General features: G+C 37.4%; 1 protein-coding gene across 2 annotated transcripts in view; it reads left to right on the top strand.

The window, feature by feature from the left end:
• MAP3K20 (mitogen-activated protein kinase kinase kinase 20) overlaps positions 1–20652 on the top strand; it is a 128829-nt gene that overhangs the window by 33774 nt on the left and 74403 nt on the right. For both annotated transcript variants that reach the window (XM_070731769.1, XM_070731768.1), the window contains exons 3-8: positions 1972–2059; positions 6805–6906; positions 9570–9635; positions 10925–10953; positions 11047–11184; positions 16130–16216. In XM_070731769.1, the coding sequence (XP_070587870.1) occupies positions 1972–2059; positions 6805–6906; positions 9570–9635; positions 10925–10953; positions 11047–11184; positions 16130–16216 (510 nt within the window). The remainder of the gene's footprint in view (positions 1–1971; positions 2060–6804; positions 6907–9569; positions 9636–10924; positions 10954–11046; positions 11185–16129; positions 16217–20652) is intronic.

Consider the following 20652-nt stretch of genomic DNA (forward strand, 5'->3'; position numbering starts at 1 on the left):
GAGCTTCTACCTCATATCTTGATTGTCTTCAGGTACAAAAGGAAGCAAATAGTATGGGTTTGTGAACTTGCTTTGTGTAGTTTCATTTTCATTGGTTGTGACAATGTTATCACAAGCTAGAAGCATTGCATTTATTATTGCATTTATCTGTGATTTCTTTGCCTGAATGTAGTTCAACATAAAAGCTGTTCTCTGTGTCTTAATTGGCTGTCTTATCAACATTTTATTGGTAGCGAGGAGCACATTTGAAAATATTATATTTAATCCTACATCTACATGTCTTCATTATTTATTACCTAATTATTTTTTAAATTTATAGCCTAGCATTCCTCTAGGAAATTTGTGGCTTATATGGGAATTCCCTTCTGCTATTATTAGCAGTGGTAAAAGATTCTGAGTTTGTCAGCTGGAAAGCTGAAAGTCTGGGTTTGAGACCTGAGCTTCTCATGACAGGGTGAGGTCCCAATCCTGCCCCAGTTCCTGCCCAACAACAGTGGGTCAAAAGATTGCAAATGCAAGTAGGTTAATAGCAGGGGTGGGGTGGGTTCCAATTTACCTTGTGGCCAGTTTGCTCCTCCCATGGGGTAGTGGCTATGCCTCATGGGCGTGTACGTCCATGCACACTGCCAAAAATTCCACTCCCCCCCCAAAAAAGCCAAACACAAGATGGCAATGCATGTGCAGTGCTGGAAACACATTTTCTGTGCTTGCGCAGAAGAAAAAATCAGAAAAAAATCCCCCCCCCCAAATTTTTTATTTAAAAAATGCAGTGTCCATGGACTGGCACTGACAGAACCGCTTCTGTGATGTCACTGTGACATCACCAGCAGTTTGCTACCGGTTCTATAGAATCAGTGTGAATTGGAAGGAACCCACTTCTGATTAATAGGTACCACTTTGGTGGGAAGGTAACATTCCATGCCTCTTTGCCATATAGCCATACTGGCCACATGACAATAGAAAATGTCTTCAAACAATACTGGCTCCATTGGCCAAGAAACAGAGTTGAGCACCGTGCCCTAGAATCGGACATGGCTGGACAGGGGAAACATTTACCTTTAATAATTTATATATGCTGATAATTTATATATGCTGATGCCTTAGGAGGAACCCAGGTTTCTGTGGTTAAGCTAGTTCAGGACATTTATCACCCAGGTCTCCATTTCAACTTTTTATTAATATTTTATACTTGGCCAGTCTTGGAAGTATGTTCAGAAACTTCAGTTAATCCAGGATGCCACAGGAAAAGTTCCAGAGAGCACATGTTCTCCATTTTAAACAACTTAATATAGCATGTTGCTTTAAGCTTGTATACGGAGAGGGTGGCATACAAATCTAATAAATAGACAGATAGACAGACAGACAGACAGACAGACAGACAGACAGACAGACAGACAGACAGACAGACAGACAGACAGATAGATAGATTTCAATCTAGGCTATTTTTAAAAAAAATCTCATTCTGCCATATAAACCTTCCCAAACTTTGAGATCTTCACAAATTAATCTTTCAGTACTGATCCCATCACTACTGGAAACAACTTTTTAGTAGCTGCTTTTGCAAGTGCCAAGGAATGTTGAGTACTTTCCAAATAATAATAATAATAGTTATCATTGTGTCAGCAAATATAAACATGTTTATTTTAGCAGGGTTTTGATAAGGAAGCTCTAAACTAGTTTTTCTGTCAAGGTGAGTTTTGATTAATTGTTAAATGTTAGTTGTTTCCTTGTCTTAACATTTGTTTTTAAGCTCTTTTTTGTGTATTTGTTTTTAAACATGTTTTAATTGCTTTAATTAGACAAATGTTAATATGTATAATCTGTAGGTTTAATGGTGATTTCAGAATTTCTGTTCTTGCTAGCTACCTTGAGCACAACTATGATACAGATAATGATTCAGAGGTTTTGTGTTAATTATAGAATTATGGTTTTTTGTATTCACATCTGGTGTTTTTGTTACATTTTGAACAGGCAGAAATACTCAGCGTGTTGAGCCACAGAAATATTATTCAGTTTTATGGTGCCGTTATTGAACCTCCAAACTATGGCATAGTTACAGGTAAACTACAGATCTTCCTGCTTTTGTGATTATGTGGGTAATGTTTCCAAAGCACTGGATTTTTTTCAATATGTGTCTATTTTACTTGTGGTTCTTTTAAAACAACCTTCCTTCTTTTTTAAGTTGAACGATATGTTAATATAATTTGGAAAAAAAGAATTCCTTTACTCCTTCAAATATTATTTAATTGTAAGATCTGGAGTGTTTTTTCTGGAACCCAAATGGGCATAGTAGAATTTGCTTTGGTTAATTGGTACAGGCATTTTTGCAAATGGACAGAGAACAATATGTAATGTTTAGAGAAAATAAGAGTAATTTAAGAAACAGCAATTTTGCCATTATATTGGACTGACAGAAAGACAACTTGGGGGCATATCCTACATGTTACTCTTCAATTGGCTTCCAGAGCCAAGATAGATCTTCTATAACCCCGCCTCTTTTGCAGGGAGGGTACATCTCTATAAAAATCTTGAGCCAGTGTTACGAAAATCTAGGCCTATTAGAAATAAGGCCAAATGAGCTACATGAACTGAAAACATACTTCAATCTTACTTCTTCTGTCAACAAACTAGACTTACAAATTGACCTGAGCCTGGCAGGATCTATCATCTTGCCCACTGTAGGAACCACTAAAAAAACAAGCTCTCCCAACCTCCATATTCTTTAGCCTTTATGAAGCAGCTAAAACAGTGGTTCTCAATCTGGGGGTCAGGCCCCCTTTGGGGTCAAACATCTGTTTCACCGGGGTCGCCTAAGACCATGGGAAAAGACAAATTTCCCATGTATTAGGAACTAAAGCTTCTACTCTGGCGCCCTGGAACATATTTTTTCAATCTGACCAATCAGGTGTTTAAAGTGGGGATATCCCTCTGACCTTCCTGCCAATCAGCTTAAAGCTCTGTTGGGAGAATTGATGCTAGACTTATGATTGGGGGTCACCACAACATGAGGAACTGTATTAAGGGGATGCGGCATTAGAAAGTTTGAGAACCACTGAGCTAGAAACTCAGTTTTTGATTACCATAAGCAGAAATGCTGGTGGGAGACAAAAATACTTCTCTTCTTTTTCTTCTTCTGACATGCCTCCTCCAGTTCCTGATTCTTCTAGTCTTCTCTGATTAGAAAATACCAGTGATTGATATTGCTTGGACCCAACAATGCAAAATATACTGTATATTCTATATAAGATTCTGTTTCTCTCTCTGTTTTGAGATATCAATATGAATATATTTCACATATTTAAAGGTTGTATTGTAAACGTAAAACGTAAATAGAATTTCTGTTTCCAAGTGAGCTAGGTGGCATAACAGCTGATTTGCTATAGTGGCTAAGGCACCAGGCTAGAAACCAGGAAAGTGGGAGTTCTAGTCTTGCCTTTGGCATGAACTTAGCTGGAGCACCTTGCCTTTCTTAGACCTGATGTCTCTGAAATTTTTGCTAAGGCAGTTGACAAGAGTCAAGATTGATTTGAAGACTCTCTGTCTATCTTGAAGAAACATAGCATTTCCAAGGCGTCCTTCTTATTTATGGGGCTATCCCTGAAGAGTGTTTGGAGACTATAGTTGGTCCAAAATGCAGCCGCACGAACTGTTGTGGGTGCACCTAGGTACACCCACGTTACACCAATCATCCACAGACTGCACTGGCTCCCGATTGGTCTTGGGTGCAATTCAAGGTGCTGGTTATTACCTTTAAAGCCATACATGCCTTAGGGCCAGACTATCTTCGAGACTGCCTCTTACCATATAGCTTCCAGTGACCAATAAGGGCCCACAGCGTTAGTCTTCTCCAGGTCCCGTCAGCTAAACAGTGGCGGGTGGCGGGTCCACAGGTGAAGGACTTCTCTGTAGCTACGCTGACTCTTTGAAACCAGCTACCTCCTGAGATCTGGACTATCCCCACCCTACTGGCCTTCCAGAAAGCTGTAAAGTCCTGGCTTTTTCGGCAGGCTTGGGGTCGTTGATCTGATGGTGTACCATCGGAATTCAGCCATAAATGCCATGTATGGTTTTTAACTATGGGATTTAAATTGTTTTTAATTTGGTTTTTTTAGAGATTTTAATATTATTTATATGTTTTAATTTTTGTTGTGAGCCGCCCAGAGTCCCTAGGGAGATGGGCGGCATACAAATGGGATGGATGGATGGATGGATGGATGGATGGATGGATGGATGGATGGATGGATGGATAGATAGATAGATAGATAGATAGAGATAGATAGATAGATAGATAGATAGATAGATAGATAGATAGATAGATAGATAGATAGATTTGCCAACTGAAGGATTTGCTAAGGTCAGTAAATTTAAAGTAGATGCAAATTTCTTCTAGCTAAAGGTTCTCTCCCTTGCTCCGCCAAATGGTTGAGTTAAAATGAAATGAAATGAACGGTAGTTAATATGGGTTAATGTTCAGGAATGTGCTTCGTGCCATCCTTTGGCCACATTGAAAAGATTTTGTCTTTGTTCATTTCAATAAATTTTAGTTCTAAGAAATTAACTACTATATAGGTTAATATATACTTGCGGGATCACCTACTGAATCCCAGCAACCAATTACGTCCCACAGAATCGGCCTTCTTCAGGTCCCGTCAACTAGACAATGTTGTTTGGTGGGACCTAAGGAAAGAGCCTTCTCTGCGGGGGGCCCGGCCCTCTGGAATCAGCTCCCCCCGGAGATTCATACTGCTCTCCCTCCTCACCTTTCATAAGAGTCTTAAGACTCATTTATGTCATCAGGCTCGGGCGGAATAAATCTTAGCCCCTAGTCAATTAATGATTGTATGATTGCTGTAGGAATGGGTGTGATTGATTCTTAATTTAATTAGGGATTTTAGATTGCTTTGTAATAAATAAACAAAAAAATTAACAAACAAATAAAGCTAATACAGTAGTACCTTGTGATATGGACCCCTCGTCTCATGAACTTTTCGAGATACGAACCCGGGGTTCAGAAAACTTTTGTCTCTTCTTATGAACTTTTTTCGCCTTATGAACCCGCCGCCCGAAAGCCGAACCTGGAAGTTCGGCAAAAGTTCGGGTTCGGGTTCGGGAGGCTGCCGAGAAGCACTGCCGCCCGGCTGTCACCTTGCCAGAAGAGCCGCGGAGCTGTTGGCCGGTCGGGAAGCTCAAACGGAGTTGGAGAATCCCAATAGGGAATTCCATGTGCGAAGATTTGACGTCACGAAGACGTCCTTCCTGGCCGGCCGAAACGTGGACTCCAGGAAGGACGTCTCCGTGATGTCAAAGCTCCGCACATGGAATTCCCTATTGGGATTCCCCACCTCCGTTTGAGCCTCCCAACCGGCTGACAGCTCCGTGGCTCTTCTGGCAAGCTGACAGGTGGGCGGTGGAGCTTCTCAGTGGCCTCCCGAACCCGAACTTTTGCCAAACCTCCAGATTCAGCATTCGGGAGAACACTGAGAAGCACCTGGCTGTTTTTGCAATTTTTTTTTTGCTTGCACACATTAATTGATTTTACATTGTTTCCTATGGGAAACATTGTTTCGTCTTACAAACTTTTCGCCTTACGAACCTCATCCCGGAACCAATTAAGTTCGTAAGAACATTTTGTTCTACTAAAAGTACCCCACCTTTATTATTTCTATAAATAACTCCTTCCTATTCCTATTTTCCCCACAACAGCAACCTTGTGAGGTGATTTGGCTGAAAGAGAGCCTGGCCCAAAGTCACCCACCTGGCTTTCATGCTTGAACTCACTGTCAACCCCTTTTCTAGCCTGGTGCCTTAACCACTAGACCAAACTAGTACATGCATGCAAATGAGGATGATGTAATCTCTGGTTGTTCCCAGAGTTATCAAGAATAGTGTCTATGTGTATGATTAATGATTCGTGCCACCCTTCTTTTAATAACATGCAAGGGCAAAACTATTGGCTGCATAATTATGATTTAGATTAGTTTCATCAAATTTATTTATGAATTTCTTCACACTTAATGGGAGTGGTATTATTTTCATGGTACACACAATCTGACCCCAAGACTGATTATTTGCATTTTGTAACCCATGAGAAACATGTGTAAGTTATCTTTATGTCAATTTAATAATGTTAGGGAGAGATTATGCAGTCTCTTAATTTTTGCTGGCTAGTTCTTTTGCTGTTTAATGAGGTATATGTATCAATATGTTTATTTAATATATATTTAAATATTATTTCATTTATATTTAAATATATTATTTTAATTTTTTTCATATCAATCCCATCAAAATAAAAATTATTATTATTTTGTATTTTTTATTCTCAATGCTTATTATCTCTGTATTAAAATAATTTCCCTAATATTTGAGAACCAATATAGTGCAATAGTTAGGTGCTGGGCTAGAAGTGGGTAGAACAAGGTTTCTAGACTTCCTTCAGACACTGAAGGCAGGTGGATGACTTTGAGTCTGTCACTTTCTCTAAGGTTAGACTGGAAAGAAAACAACAACAATTCAGAAGTTGTTAGTGGCAAATCCCTTCTACAAGGTGACCAATGAAAGAGACACACCAAGAATCAATATTGACTCAAAAACATAAAACAATCCTCACAAACTTTCATTCATCAATCATATTGTACCTTCATAAAGTTAATGTGTTTGGATGATACATTGTTCAGTCTAATTGTTATTGCAACTGGATATTGTAGGTAATATCAAATTTGCTATTTGGTTAAAAATCAAAGATGGCTAATTATCGTGCATCCATTTATGTGCCAATTCAAGTGTATTTTTGCTCTTTTGTAACAGAATATGCTTCTGCTGGGTCATTGTACGACTATATTAATAGCAACAGAAGTGAAGAAATGGATATGGATCATATAATGACTTGGTCAATGGATATAGCTAAAGGTAAGTGAGATTTACTGACAAGTTAAGGGCAATAATTCATAAAGGATCAGAACCCTGTGCTAGTTCCATTTCCTATTCAGCCCATATTTATTCTTAATTATTAATCTGAATTAGTCATAATGTCTAAAGATAGTTCCTTAATTATCTGTCCTATGAACTCTTCCAAAACCTATTTGACTTACTAAATAGTTATCATGAGCTTTCTGAAGGTGCATTCTTTGAAAAGGCAACTGGAATTTCTTGTTTGGCTTGAAGACATTTGGCTTCAGTTCAGTGAACATGAAGAAGCTTCTTGGATGAGAAGTGAAATGTCTTCAATCAAAGCAAGAAAGTCCAGTTGCCTTTGGAAAGAAAGCACCTTTGGGACAACCATGACCTGGATGACTGAGAATATCCATAGACACCACATGAGCTTCCTTCAGGAATATAACTTTAGAGAGAATTTGAGAATACTTGGCATCTGTATTAGTTTGTTTTGTGATAACAGGAGGCAGGAGGAGCAAGGGGCAACTAAAATAAGAGGAACATTTTTATTTCTGTTTAGAAATAAGATTCTATTCCAGTGACTATACAGTGATACCTCATCTTACAAACGCCTCATCATACAAACTTTTTGAGATACAAACCCGGGGTTTAAGATTTTTTTGCCTCTTCTTACAAACTATTTTCATCTTACAAACCCACCACCGCTGCTGGGATGCCCCGCCTCCGGACTTCCGTTGCCAGCGAAGCACCCATTTTTGCACTGCTGGGATTTCCCTGAGGCTCCCTTCACTGGGAAACCCCACCTCTGGACTTCCGTTGCCAGTGAAGCGTCCGTTTTTTAGGGGAGCCTCAGGGGAATCCCAGCAGCACAAAAACGGGTGCGTCGGCTGGCAAAAGGGGTGAATTTTGGGCTTGCACGCATTAATCGCTTTTCCATTGATTCCTATGGGAAACATTGTTTCGTCTTACAAACGTTTCACCTTAAGAACCTCATCCCGGAACCAATTAAGTTTGTAAGACAAGGTATCACTGTATATTTCATGAATTAATAATATACCTAATATATGGGATTATTCTGTTTAATAGCAATTTCCTTATTTAGAGAATAAATAAATAAACAAACATGAATTTTCACATCTCCTCTGTTGTTTTAAAAATCAGTAATAATATTACACAGATGGGAAATATATGAAATGTATGCAGATTTTTTACTTTGTTTTGGTGTAAGAATTGACCATACAAGGTATATCCACGTGGAAAAGGATTTCCTGATATTTTGATACTGATTGCAAAGACGTTGCTTAGTATTTAGATGGGGATGTTGTCATGCAAAGGAAATTAGGTTCCCCCCCTCCACACACATTTCTCTAGCTGCTAATGCCCTGAAGCTGCCTTTTTAATCCATGTTTGTATGTATGTACCTGTATGATTTTCCTTAGTCCTGGCATTCTTGTGTTTAGCGATCTCTTAACAACAGCTTTCCTCACTGTCATGCTTTCTAGGTATTTGAGCTTATCATTCCAGGAATGTCCCTGTTAGCAAAGAGAAACCACCAAGAAACTTGAGTATGCGCACAGACTTCCTTAAGAAAATCTAGGGTTGAAATTTTGTGCTTGCAAAACTTTTTAAACTTTTTAAAAATTTAAAATAATTTGTATCCATACTGTTCTGTCTGGGTCACTCCGGAAGCTATGACCAACCCAAAAAGATAAGCCAGACACACCGGTAAAATTCCAATACAGTTTTATAATATTCAAGAGAAACGAAGCTAACAGAAAATGTCCTTACAAAGCAGGAAAACACTGGAACTCCAAATATATACACGAAGGCAATTGTCCATGCATCAATATAGGATTCTTGCTGCCAAGACGAGGCTGTAGATAACAGACATACACCTCCCACGATTCTTCAAGACTGCTGGGCCACGAGCCAGGAACAGAAACGCTGAGAAAACAATGCAGGTTACAGCAACTCCAAACTGATAACACTCCACATGGCTTCAAGAGCTTGCCTGCCTTATAAACCCTTCCCTGCTAATGAGGACCACACCCAAGCCCTGGTGTTCCTTATTCAATGCTGATAATATTTCTTCAATTGATCCTTCCTTTGATCTAAACGTCTGTGTCGCATGTCAGTGACAGCTTGTGCTTCGTCACCTAATGACTCCAAGCTACTGGCTGGGGAGAACCCCTCCCCGGGGCTCCCATGCTGTTCTTCCTCGTCACATTCCTGACTGTACTCTCCCCCGTCCGACTGCCCAGCCCCCTCCTCTTCGCTGTCAGCCTCCTCCGGGCATGGAGCCAGCAGAGACGCAGCCGGTCTTTGATCTGCCTCAGGCTGAACCACAACACATACCGGGGAGAATGCATTTCAAATACGGTGGATGTTATTTATTTTTTATGAGTTTGTGGAAACAACAACGCCACACACACACCATGATATATGCCTATGGAGTTTAACATTACTAGTAATGTACATTCAGACACAGAAACTATGCCACACAATGGGAAGTCAACCTGGCGATATATCAGTGAGAACCACACTTCAGCACTTCAGCAGCCTGGTCATTGATAAAACAGTATTGAATAAGCCTATGCTTATACCCACAGATGTCAATTGTTTGCTAGCCCAATGTAGCAAAATAATTTTATAAACTTGTTTTCCATTTTCCTCTTTAGGAATGCATTATTTGCACATGGAGGCTCCAGTCAAAGTAATCCATAGAGATCTGAAGTCCCGAAATGGTAATTCAGCATCAATTTACAATTTTGTTTATTTTTCCTGCAAATATAATGTTCTAAGGTTGGTCCTCAAAAGAGAGGAATTCAGTGCACACGCCACTTTGATAGGTATAATATGGAAATATAAAGGTGCTGCCCAGAATTTTAAAGAACATATCCTGCCTAAAATATCAAGACCAGAGTACATGGCATTACTGAAGCTGCTGTATCAAATGAGTATGCATTGGATATTGCTGATTGAGAGTTGATTCCAATGTTTTCCTTTCGGCATTCTCATTTTTAAAAATTAAAAATCTATTCATCTGAGGTTTTGCAGGATGATATTCCAATTGCTTGATTACTTCTGATTAAGTTCAGCTATTTCTCTTATAACCTTGCGATTGGAGATAGGATTAGAAAGCTAGATAAAAATGATACCTTTCTTCATTTCCTTTTCCCTATTAGAAAAATAAAAAATAATTTTGAAATATTTTCTATTAATTTTACTCTTTAAATGGCATTTAAAGTGGTTAATACTGAAATAAATTGCCCCAAATTTAGAAGTGTACAGAATCAAAAAATAAGTAGTGAGAATTTCAGTATCTGTTTGATATGGTGATGGTAGGCAAAGTCTAGAATATAATTTGGAATGTTTCTTCTCTTTTCAGAGTCATGTTTGACCTGCTTGTTTAATCTAAGTAGGAAAAAATAAATAAAGAGATGTATTGTTCCTTAGCCATTGGCACTTTTTAATTTCATCTTCAGAAAAGATTTTTAAATGTTTTAAAGTAATATTTAATTAAATTGAAAATTATTACTTGGATGCATAATATTTTTGTTAGTATACACCAAATATACTTCTATCGAGAAATCAGGAAATAATACCATATTTTTTATATCTATCTATCTATCTATCTATCTATCTATCTATCTATCTATCTATCTATCTATCTATCTATCTATCTATCTATCTCTCTCCATCCATCCATCCATCCATCCATCCATCCACAAAGACACACATACACCATATCATATCATATCATCTTTATACTGGCTAAATGTGCCAAAAATAACTATTGCATAAATGTCAGTTTTTCCTGAAACCTTTATTTTCATATTTATTTATTACATATATATGCCCCCATTCTCACTGATAAGGGAACTTCATTTTGGTTTTTGATTCATGTCAGCTGGAGAATTTAAGTTGTCTTGCCAGTACATATATACCTATGGAGTGATTTTTTTTCTAAATAAATGTCTGTGGTTTCTTCACAGTATTAATATACTTTTCTCTTTTTCAAAAAAAAATTCAGTTGTTATAGCTGGTGATGGAGTATTGAAGGTAGGAATATTTCAGACTTTTAATAAAAATATTTGTTGTGCTCAATTGTGCGTGCTGTTTTACAAAAAGCTCTCTTTTTTTCCTCTCTCCTAGATTTGTGATTTTGGGGCTTCAAGATTTCATTCCCATACAACACACATGTCTTTGGTTGGCACTTTTCCTTGGATGGCTCCAGAAGTAATACAGAGTCTCCCAGTATCAGAAACATGTGATACATATTCATATGGTGTGGTGAGTAAACATATTTGTTTCCATGCCTCTGAATACGTTATATAAATCTGCTTTTAGACAACTGAATATATTTCATGTTCATGGTCCATACACATATGAAGGCACAAAAACCAAGTTCTATTTCTAATGTACTTGTGGGGTTTTGTACACACAGTTTCAAAGCCTGTAATATCCTTCTTTTCCCCAGCTTGGTGTTCTGCATCTTAAATAGTGAAAAGAGCTTGAAACATTTAGGGAGAGAATGAAATTTGGAAATAATTGCAGTTTGGCTCAGAGTTAAATGTTTATAGATAAATAATAATCTAATGAAGTTGTTCCCGTGCTTCTCTCAATGGGACAGAAAAGAGTGAATTCCCAGGCCTTTGTGCGATCTCAAAATCTGTTTCTTCTAAAGCAAAATTTTTAGAAGGGGAGGGTAGATTCGGAGGAAAGTACTGTCAGGCGTGCGTTTTTACTTCTGCACATTTTAAATTCTACTCTAGAAATCTCTTCGAGTAAACTTAAGCGCATTACTATTGATTCTGCTCAATGTTGATTCCTATCGAGATTTTTATTCCTGTACGCTTTCAACTTCTAAACAAGCAGACTAACAATGTGCTCCAGAGATAATGAACCCATGAAAAATGTGGCATTTTTTGATTTAAAACAATCTCATCCGTAAACAAAAGTTTTGAATGGTCAAGTTACTAACACAATCTAGATCACTAACAAATGGCTTTTGTGCTGCACAGACATCTGCTTTTCATCATTTGAAACACAGCTGAAATTGTGATAACAAAGAGCAGAATCCTTTTCAAATGTAAACTACTAAGATGTTGAGAAATATTGTTTGGTTGACAGAATCCGCAGCATTTCTTTCATTTATTATTTTCTCTGCTAAAATCGATTGTATTCATTAAACTATTACATTGTTTACAATGTATAATGAAGCATTTTCCCACTTCAGTATGCTGTCCACCTAAAACTTGACTTTTGTGAAGAAGTCACAAGAACATGAGGAAAGGCGATTGTTGTACCCATTTATAATTTTCTGACCTTTACAAATTATTTCATGAAGCTGGAATAGTGTCTCAGGTTCCATATTCCTTTATTTGGAAGTAAGCCACAGGCTCCTGAAATAAATCAAGTTTTAAAAAGTAAATATGCTTTCATTTAGAATCTTCTGTTATACGAAAATGACCCAAAACTGAATTCAGATTTAAGATTTATAATCTTTCTAATTATAAATATCTGTTGCCTCCCAAAGTAATGTTTAATATAAACTAATTTACTGTTTTATTGTCCTGGACATGGGACTTTATAGTAGGAGGAAGCTAACATGGTCTTTTAATGATCTGAGAGTTATACAGTTCAAATGTAAACTCAGTAAAATTTCCACCAACACATATACCTGTTCCAAAGTCCATTGGAATTGGGCAACCAATAAATTTAAATAAATAAATACAGTATAATGTGTACAGCATATGTTTAATATAGTAGGCTTCAAGTCTGGAAATAACAATCATTTGAAAATGTATTATGACACTGAGTAATAATGTATAAATATCACCTTGGGTATAATGAAAACTTATTTAATGTGGTGCACTTCTTTTAAACCCAAGTGTTAGGTTTGATGTTTAGTTGTGCAAAATGTTTATATTTTTTAATGAATTATAGTTAGCAGCTGTGATTGAGAGTGACAGCAAGGTTTGGGACATTCCAGCTGTGCTGAGAAACATATTCTTCTGAACCATATAGAGATTTTTTTTTTAATGACTTTACTGGGGCTGAATTTGAAGCAAGTTCATAACTAGATACTTGTTCTGTCTGGGTGCCCCCAGACTTCAACACCAACTGGAAAAAGCAGCCAGACACGCTGGTAAAAGCAAAAGCACTTTATAGTTTGAAAAATAAACACAGAGAAAAACCTGTTCTTCCCAACAGGCAGGCTATGAGACTTCATAGCAGAGTCCTGATGGCCAGACAATACAGCAGACTTCTTGCTGGCACACCCACCACTGTAGAGAATAAGACCCCCACCTTTTCCCCCCAAGGTTTCAGTATTCAAAGTCACAAACCAGAATTCCAAGACGCCAAAGATCACAGCCAGGTCCCAGGACTCCCAAAGATAATACTCCACAAGCCAGGAAGGGTGGGTCTGCCTTTTCAGCCTTTCCAGAGAGCACCACACCCAAACCCAGCTGTTGCCTCTTTAGTGCTGAAAGTACCTGGCTAATTGTCCCCTTCGTTGTGTTGCTCTTCTCTGCCGGAGATCGATTATTGCTTGTGCATTTTCATCTAAGGAATCCAGGCTGCTTGCTGGGGAGAGCTCCCTCTCGGGGGACTCTGGCTGTTCCCCCTCTTCCTCAGCCTGGGATTCCTCCTCCCAGTCTGCCTGAACCTCCTGTTCCTCATCCTCCCCCTCTGAGCAGGAAGCCGGCAGAGGATCAGCCGTTCCCTGAGGGGCCTCAGACGGAATCACAACAGATACCTATAGTTTTCTTTATTTGATCTGTCATAGCTGTCCCTTTCAGAAATGATTTAATTATACTACTGCAATTGCATCCCATATTATTATTTATGTTATTGTAAAAGTGCTCCCTCCGCCCCATAACAGCAAAATAGGTAGCCGTGAGTTAGCTGTATAACATCAAGGTGGGATGTATATTTAAACCTAATAAATATAGTTACATTTACCCACTTGGTAAATGTGGGCATTTTTATATGTGTGTCACAGAAGGAAAAAGCTAAGATGATGAAGAGAAATATCCTTCCAGGGCCTGGCCAGATGTTTACAACAGAGAAGAATGTTTCTGTTTCCTTTTACTTCACACAACAATACTTTAAAACAGGATAAAATAGTTCCTCTCTCCATTGTTATATCTTCAGCATAATGTTTTTTTTAGGTAATAAACTATTACCTAAACTAAATTATTTTAATTATATTATTAAAATGAAAATATAGAACTGGATGTTATATTTTAGTAGTATATTGAGAAATTTTATGGAAAAATTATTAGTATATTAGCACTGACTCCAATTACGCAAATTACAATGTCAAAATGGAAACATTGAAGTAGATGTTATAATATAGTAGTATATCATGAATTGATTTTTCTGTATTGATCTAGATCATAGTTAGACTTTTTCTTTTGTATTAGTAAGACTTCTATGCTTAGCGGAGCAATGGCAGCTCCTTTAAATGTTAAATGTTGTTTGGATTGTTTGTCTTAAAGAAAAATTAATAAAAATATTTTTTAAAAAAGAAAGTATTAATAGGTTATCAATCAATATCAGATAGGAAATATAAATATTGACTTTAGCTAAATAATGTATTTTCCAACACAGATTAATAGAAATATGTCTATTTCTATTTCTATTTCTAAGTCAATATGTCTATTTCTATTTCTAAGTCAAGAGATGCAGTTACTTTGTAAATATGACTGCTTGCCTGCAAAAAGAGATTATTGCTCTCTTCGACATAACCAGTTATGTTATCCTTTAATATAATGATGGAATTAACAGTACAAATAAAATTAGCTGGGGTCATACTGCACTGTAAAGTAAATTTGTATTCTGTTATTTTGGCTAAGTACAAAATATAAGTAAATATAAAATATTTATAGAAAGTTAGTAGTGTTGTGGTTTCCTAGCGGCCTGCGGCTCTGGCAGCAAAGTTGGACAGTGAGGAGGCTTGGGGGGAACATAGGCCAGGCCTGGAGTTTGGGGAAGGCTCGGTGGCAGAGGCAGAGATCCAATCCGGACCATCTGGGAGGTCTGTGATGACTCCAGAGTCTCCAGAGGATGACATGACCAAGGCAGAGGAACGGGGGAGGCGTGCACAGAGCTGCCAGAAGGAAACAACATTTACAGAGGCAAAGGACTGCTTGGGAGTAAGGCTTGGAGATGATGGGCCCCTCCCATAGGCTATAAAAGTGGGGCAAATGGATGTGCTTGTTGTAGGAAGCAACTTGATTTACTTTACTTCTGATCAGCATTTCAGACTCCCTGTTTCTGTTTGGTTTTACAAAGCTTCTTGCCAATTAGGTCTTTGGCAGTGTGTCAAGAGAGATAAAGGTTGGTGATATCAGCCTTCTTCCGAAAGACTTCTGTCAGACTAATTAACATTGTTTGGGACTTATTACAGCTGGGAATGAACATAAATCACAGCCGTTAAAATAAAAAAGAGATTTCTGGGGCTCCATTTGTGCTTTATTATTTATCGGGAAGCCTAGGTTAGAAAAAGAGCCTTGGTGGCGCAGTGGTTAAAGTGCAGTATTGCAAGCTGCTACTGCTGATCACCGGCTGCCAGCAGTTTGGCAGATCGAGTCTCAGTAGGCTCAAGGTTTGCTCAGCCTTCCATCCTTCCAAGGTCAGTAAAATGAGGACCCAGATTGTTGGGGGCAATATGCTTACTCTCTCTAAACCGCTTAGAGAGGGCTGTAAAGCACTGTGAAGTGGTATATAAATCTAAATGCTATTGCTATAAAGTATTAACACTGAAATATTTGAAAGACGGAAGCTATTTTGTTGCTTACAAATCTCTTTTCTATAATAACTATTTTTAAATTTTAAACTTAAAACAAGAACAAACCCGAATCTCTAGTTTAAAGTACAAGTCAGAATACATTCCAGAAACATTTTCTAGTATTTGTAGTTGAAAATAAGAACTTGACGACCTCAACTATCAAACAGTGGAGGTACAAAAAGGTGACTACAGTACAACAAAATCTAGTCCCTGTCTCTTTCTCAGTATATGTTAAATAAGGGTTCATTATTAAAAATAAGAAATATACAATGTCGAGTTTGTATAACTCTGTTAACCACAAACATATATCTAGGTTTTAGCTAATGGGCTTTGATTGCCTAATAATTGGATACAGATCACAGTGCATCAAGGTTTAATAATATTTTTAAAATACGAAATACAGTAATAAAAAATCCTTTATCTTTTTTTCCATTCCAGGTTCTCTGGGAGATGCTAACAAGGGAAGTCCCCTTTAAAGGCTTGGAAGGATTACAAGTAGCTTGGCTTGTAGTGGAAAAAAATGAGGTAAGCCTACGTTTCTACATTCAGGTACATAGATCAGAAAACAGTGTTGGGTTTTGCAAAAGACTTTTTCATCTTCCTCAAATTGAAAGTAAGTTCACGCGTATGGAAAGATTAGCAGTAGGAGCTAACACAAAGGGTCAAAGTGATGTTATTCCTCATGAATGGACCCTTTACATCTAATTGTTGCAGCTTCACGTCGTGATGCTGTAGATCAAAAATTATACAAGTACTGTACTAGCTTCTCAGTCTCAATTGTAAAACCTGGGGGTTTGTTCTTAGGGATGAAACAAGCCATTGCGTCCAAGGTAGGAGAACAGTTTAACTCCATCTCCTGCATTTAGGACATCTTTATACTGGCCGGGAGTTGATCTATCTGTAAGAGACCTTCAGCTACTTCAACTTAACTCTCCCAGCAGGAGTCACTATAATACAAGAAACTGCCACTTAGATGAGGATTTCAAAAATAAAAGAAGATAAAAATAGTTTAAAAAGAAGAAAATTACAGTTTTGCCACCCACGTTCCTCAGTCCATTGAAGATGAGCTCCTCACTGAAACTGGTAAGGCTATGCCATAGTTGCAAGCCTCCTCATGCAGTGTCGTTCCACTTCAAAAGGACTTCAGTGGCGTAAACACCCTTTGTACGTGTCCCCAGTGTTGCTTTTCTTCTGGCTACAAATTGGGGCTTTTAGATAGTTGAACATGGGAGTGCATATTTGAACACACGGTTTCTTTAGCATCAAAGACAGGAAGTGTCGTTTTAAAGAAGTAATGTAGCGTGGCGGCTTTATTGCATGCAGACAACATTTAGGATTCCTCCTCTATCTAAGTTGGCTGGAACGTTGGGTACCATTATAAAATAACTTAGGCAATTTATGTAGTATAACTTCTTGGTTTCTTTGTTTTATTGCTGGCTTCCTGTTTTATTGCTGGCACTAAGATATTGTTAGTGTCTTTACATATAATAGATTTAAACATCGGGTTTTTAAAAAGCAGGAAGTAATTAATGTAAAACGTGACATTCTCACTTTCAAATATTCTTTCTGAAGTATGAAAGGCCTGTAATATCTCTGAATCAATGTGGAATAACCAATTTAGTTTGGATGTTCTGTCACTCATTCTAAATTTATATCGGTGATTCTTACATATTTAATCTTGAAATAATAAGATGCAGCAAGTACGGTATCATCCTTATTTTTTAAGCATGAAGGAAGTTTTATTTGATTTAATCAAAATAGCCTCATCCCCTAAAATAGACAAGCATTAAGCAAGAAACTTCTCCATCTAGATTAATGCCCTGATCTTATAGTTGGATACAAGATTTTGGTATGTAACAAATGTATAAATACTAGGTCAGTTTTGCCAGTTCATGTTAGTTTCCTTAAACTGGGTATAAACCAACCCAAATTAAGCACATTAGTTTGTCATCAATACTTTGGAAAAGGCAAAAACATTAATAGGAATAGTAGTGGCTACAACTGAAGTGCTCATAGGTTCAGTAGAATAATACAGTAAATATAGAAATAGTTTCATAGCAAAAAATATTATACCGTGTATGCTTTTTAAAAAATGGGTTTCAATTGTTCCTGTTACAAAACACTTGAAATATCTACAGTATATATTCTTTGTGACCTTAAAATAACCCCTAATAAAGTGGTTGAATGTCTGAGGCACTAGCCTCCCAATGAATTGTCATTCTGCAATTCCAAGTAAGTTAGTTATGCTTTAGTCGCATGGAAATCAATGGGACGGAAATTCACTATAATTAACTTGTCCCACTGATTTTAATGGGCCTAAAACATGACTTAGTTATGACATGACATATTGACTCCACGGCCTCATAATTTACACTGTAAAGAAAAACTATGAATCTTATATTTCGTCCTTTGGAAAACACTATTCTTTGGAAACATAGAGCAGATGTAACCTAAGACACCTAAAGGCAATGGAAAAGGCCCACTCGTATTCCAAAAAAGTGCAGAAGAATCTGAAAGATACATAGGATTGTCTATAGAAATTTCTGTTCTGTCAAAGACTTACTTAGAGTCCAGATGAAATTCATAGTCAGAGATTTGAACAAAGTGTTTTTGGTTCAATATGTGTCCATTTAAATTATACTAGCTTTTAAATGAGGGGAATAGCGAAAGACTCATTAAGTCTGCAGGTGCTACTCATATATAAGTCACACAGTATAGTACTGAGTAAGAATTATTCCTCGGTAGAGAATTACATCTCATATGCCACGCCCATGTCTTTTATTATTGATAATCTCAGGTTCTTTATTAGAGATGTAAACTTTGTTAAAATATATTTTATTTGATATCAAATAAAATTAATATTAAGACATGCCACTTTTATTAGAATATGACTGTCTTGAGGGTCTACCCGATGAATAACATTCTATTCCAGCAAGATATTTTCCATCCCTGGAAATGTGAGGGTGAGAGACAAATGCCATGGCTAGATTGTCAGCTGTATTTTTAGGGAAATGACCTACTTGAATATCAAGTGTCAATGCTACTTTGTTTATGCCAAAGGTTTGGACTTCTGATATCTATATTCTTTCCAGTTATGATATTAATGATTTATGGATTTCTAATCAGATTACATGACTACTATGTACATTTCTTCTTTCCTATTTTCCATTTTCTTAGCATATCTTCTTAATTTTGTTTTTTAAAATAACACCTTTTTGGAGCACAACAGCTATAAGCTTTTGCAAGTCCTAGTATGTATACCAGTGATGGCGAACCTATGGCGCGGGTGCCACAGGTGGCACATTGAACCGTATCTGCTGGCACGCAAGCCGTTGCCCTCGCTCAGCTCCAATTTGCATGTGTGTGTTGGCTAGCTGCTTTTGGTTCTCACACAGGCTCTGGGAAGGTGTTTTTGCTTCCAGGAAGCCTCCAGGGGGATGGGGAAGGTGTTTTTACTCTCCCCTGGCTTCAGGAAAACCTTTGGAGCCTGGGGAGGGCAAAACACGAGCCTACTGGGCCCACCAATAGTTGGGAAACAGGCCTTTTCTGGCCTCCAGAGGGGTTCCAGGGGGCAGAAGCAGCTCTCCCCAGACATTGAATTATGGGTGTGGGCACTCACACATGCACGATAGCACAGGTCCACGCTCTTTCGGCACCCAAGGAAAAAAAGGTTCACCATCACTGATGCATACTCATACAGTGATATATTTTACTTAACTTAGTCTATATGTCTCCTTGAAAAATGTCATTTTAACCACTAAGCAGAGTTGCGAGAAACTCAGATATAACTGTTTTTTATAATTATATCTTTCTGTTAATCCACAGAATTAGCTGTAATTTTTCCTGTCTTGCTATAGATGATATTATCAGTTATCTTTTTCTACCAGCAACAGCGATACCATTATTCTTTTTATTGTGGCATTTCCTTTCTTATCAATAGCATAGTAACAAACTTGCAGACATTCTGGTTATAAGAAAACTGTAATTAACACACTAATAAATTCTTGTTAAGGTTTAGTTTTAAATAACAAGTTGCGTCTCTCCTTACTTCAACAGAAATCGAGTAAATAGATAAGTACTATTAAATATTTTAGATTTAAATGTTTACTTTTAATAGAATGTCTAGCATCTTCAAAATGTTTAAAGTTTGTCTGAATATTTTTCAATAATGAATGATGAAAATATGTCACTTAAAAATACTTTTTTGCAGCAGGATGGATAGGATTCTGATAGGGACTTGTGGTTTTATCTCCAATAAACAGATTGTTATTTTGTTATTTACTATATACAGTGTATCTTCGGTTAGTACTTGCCTTTTTTCCCATCACGGTCTTTCCTAATCTTGTACTCTTTTGGCCAGTATAAACTGGATTTTTATGACATTAATTCGTCATTAAAATTGGATTTTTATGACATTAATTCATCATTAAAATACTAGAATGGTTTATGGTTAACTTGACATAATAATTACTATACATATTTAAATTTGAATGATTGTTTTAAGTAGTATGTAGAAGACCATAAGACCTCTTAACATAATTTAACACTTGTTTTAAATAACTAATAGGGCTACACATTCTTTGAAAATGATTCAGAGAAGCTCTTTAGAACTTAAGTGAGCATGGCATCTTACTAGTCTTCATTAAAGCAAGCTGCTGTTTTCAGTCTTCTGTGGAAACCAGAAAAAAAATGGCTGCTACTTTAAGGAGCTGACTCATTGCACTCTCAAAGTATTTGCATCTTTTTTCAGGTTTATGAGGAGGCATGACAAACGGTAGGTTGTTATTTTGAATAGCGGAGACACACTTTGGCTTGTACGGTATACTCTAAAGCAGTGTTTCCCAACCTTGGCAACTTGAAGATATTTGGACTTCAACTCCCAGAATTCCCCAGCCAGCTTTTGCTGGCTGGGGAATTCTGGGAGTTGAAGTCCAAATATCTTCAAGTTGCCAAGGTTGGGA

This window comes from Erythrolamprus reginae, chromosome 1 (assembly GCF_031021105.1).
Source record: "Erythrolamprus reginae isolate rEryReg1 chromosome 1, rEryReg1.hap1, whole genome shotgun sequence".
In the NCBI taxonomy this organism is placed as follows: domain Eukaryota; kingdom Metazoa; phylum Chordata; class Lepidosauria; order Squamata; family Dipsadidae; genus Erythrolamprus; species Erythrolamprus reginae.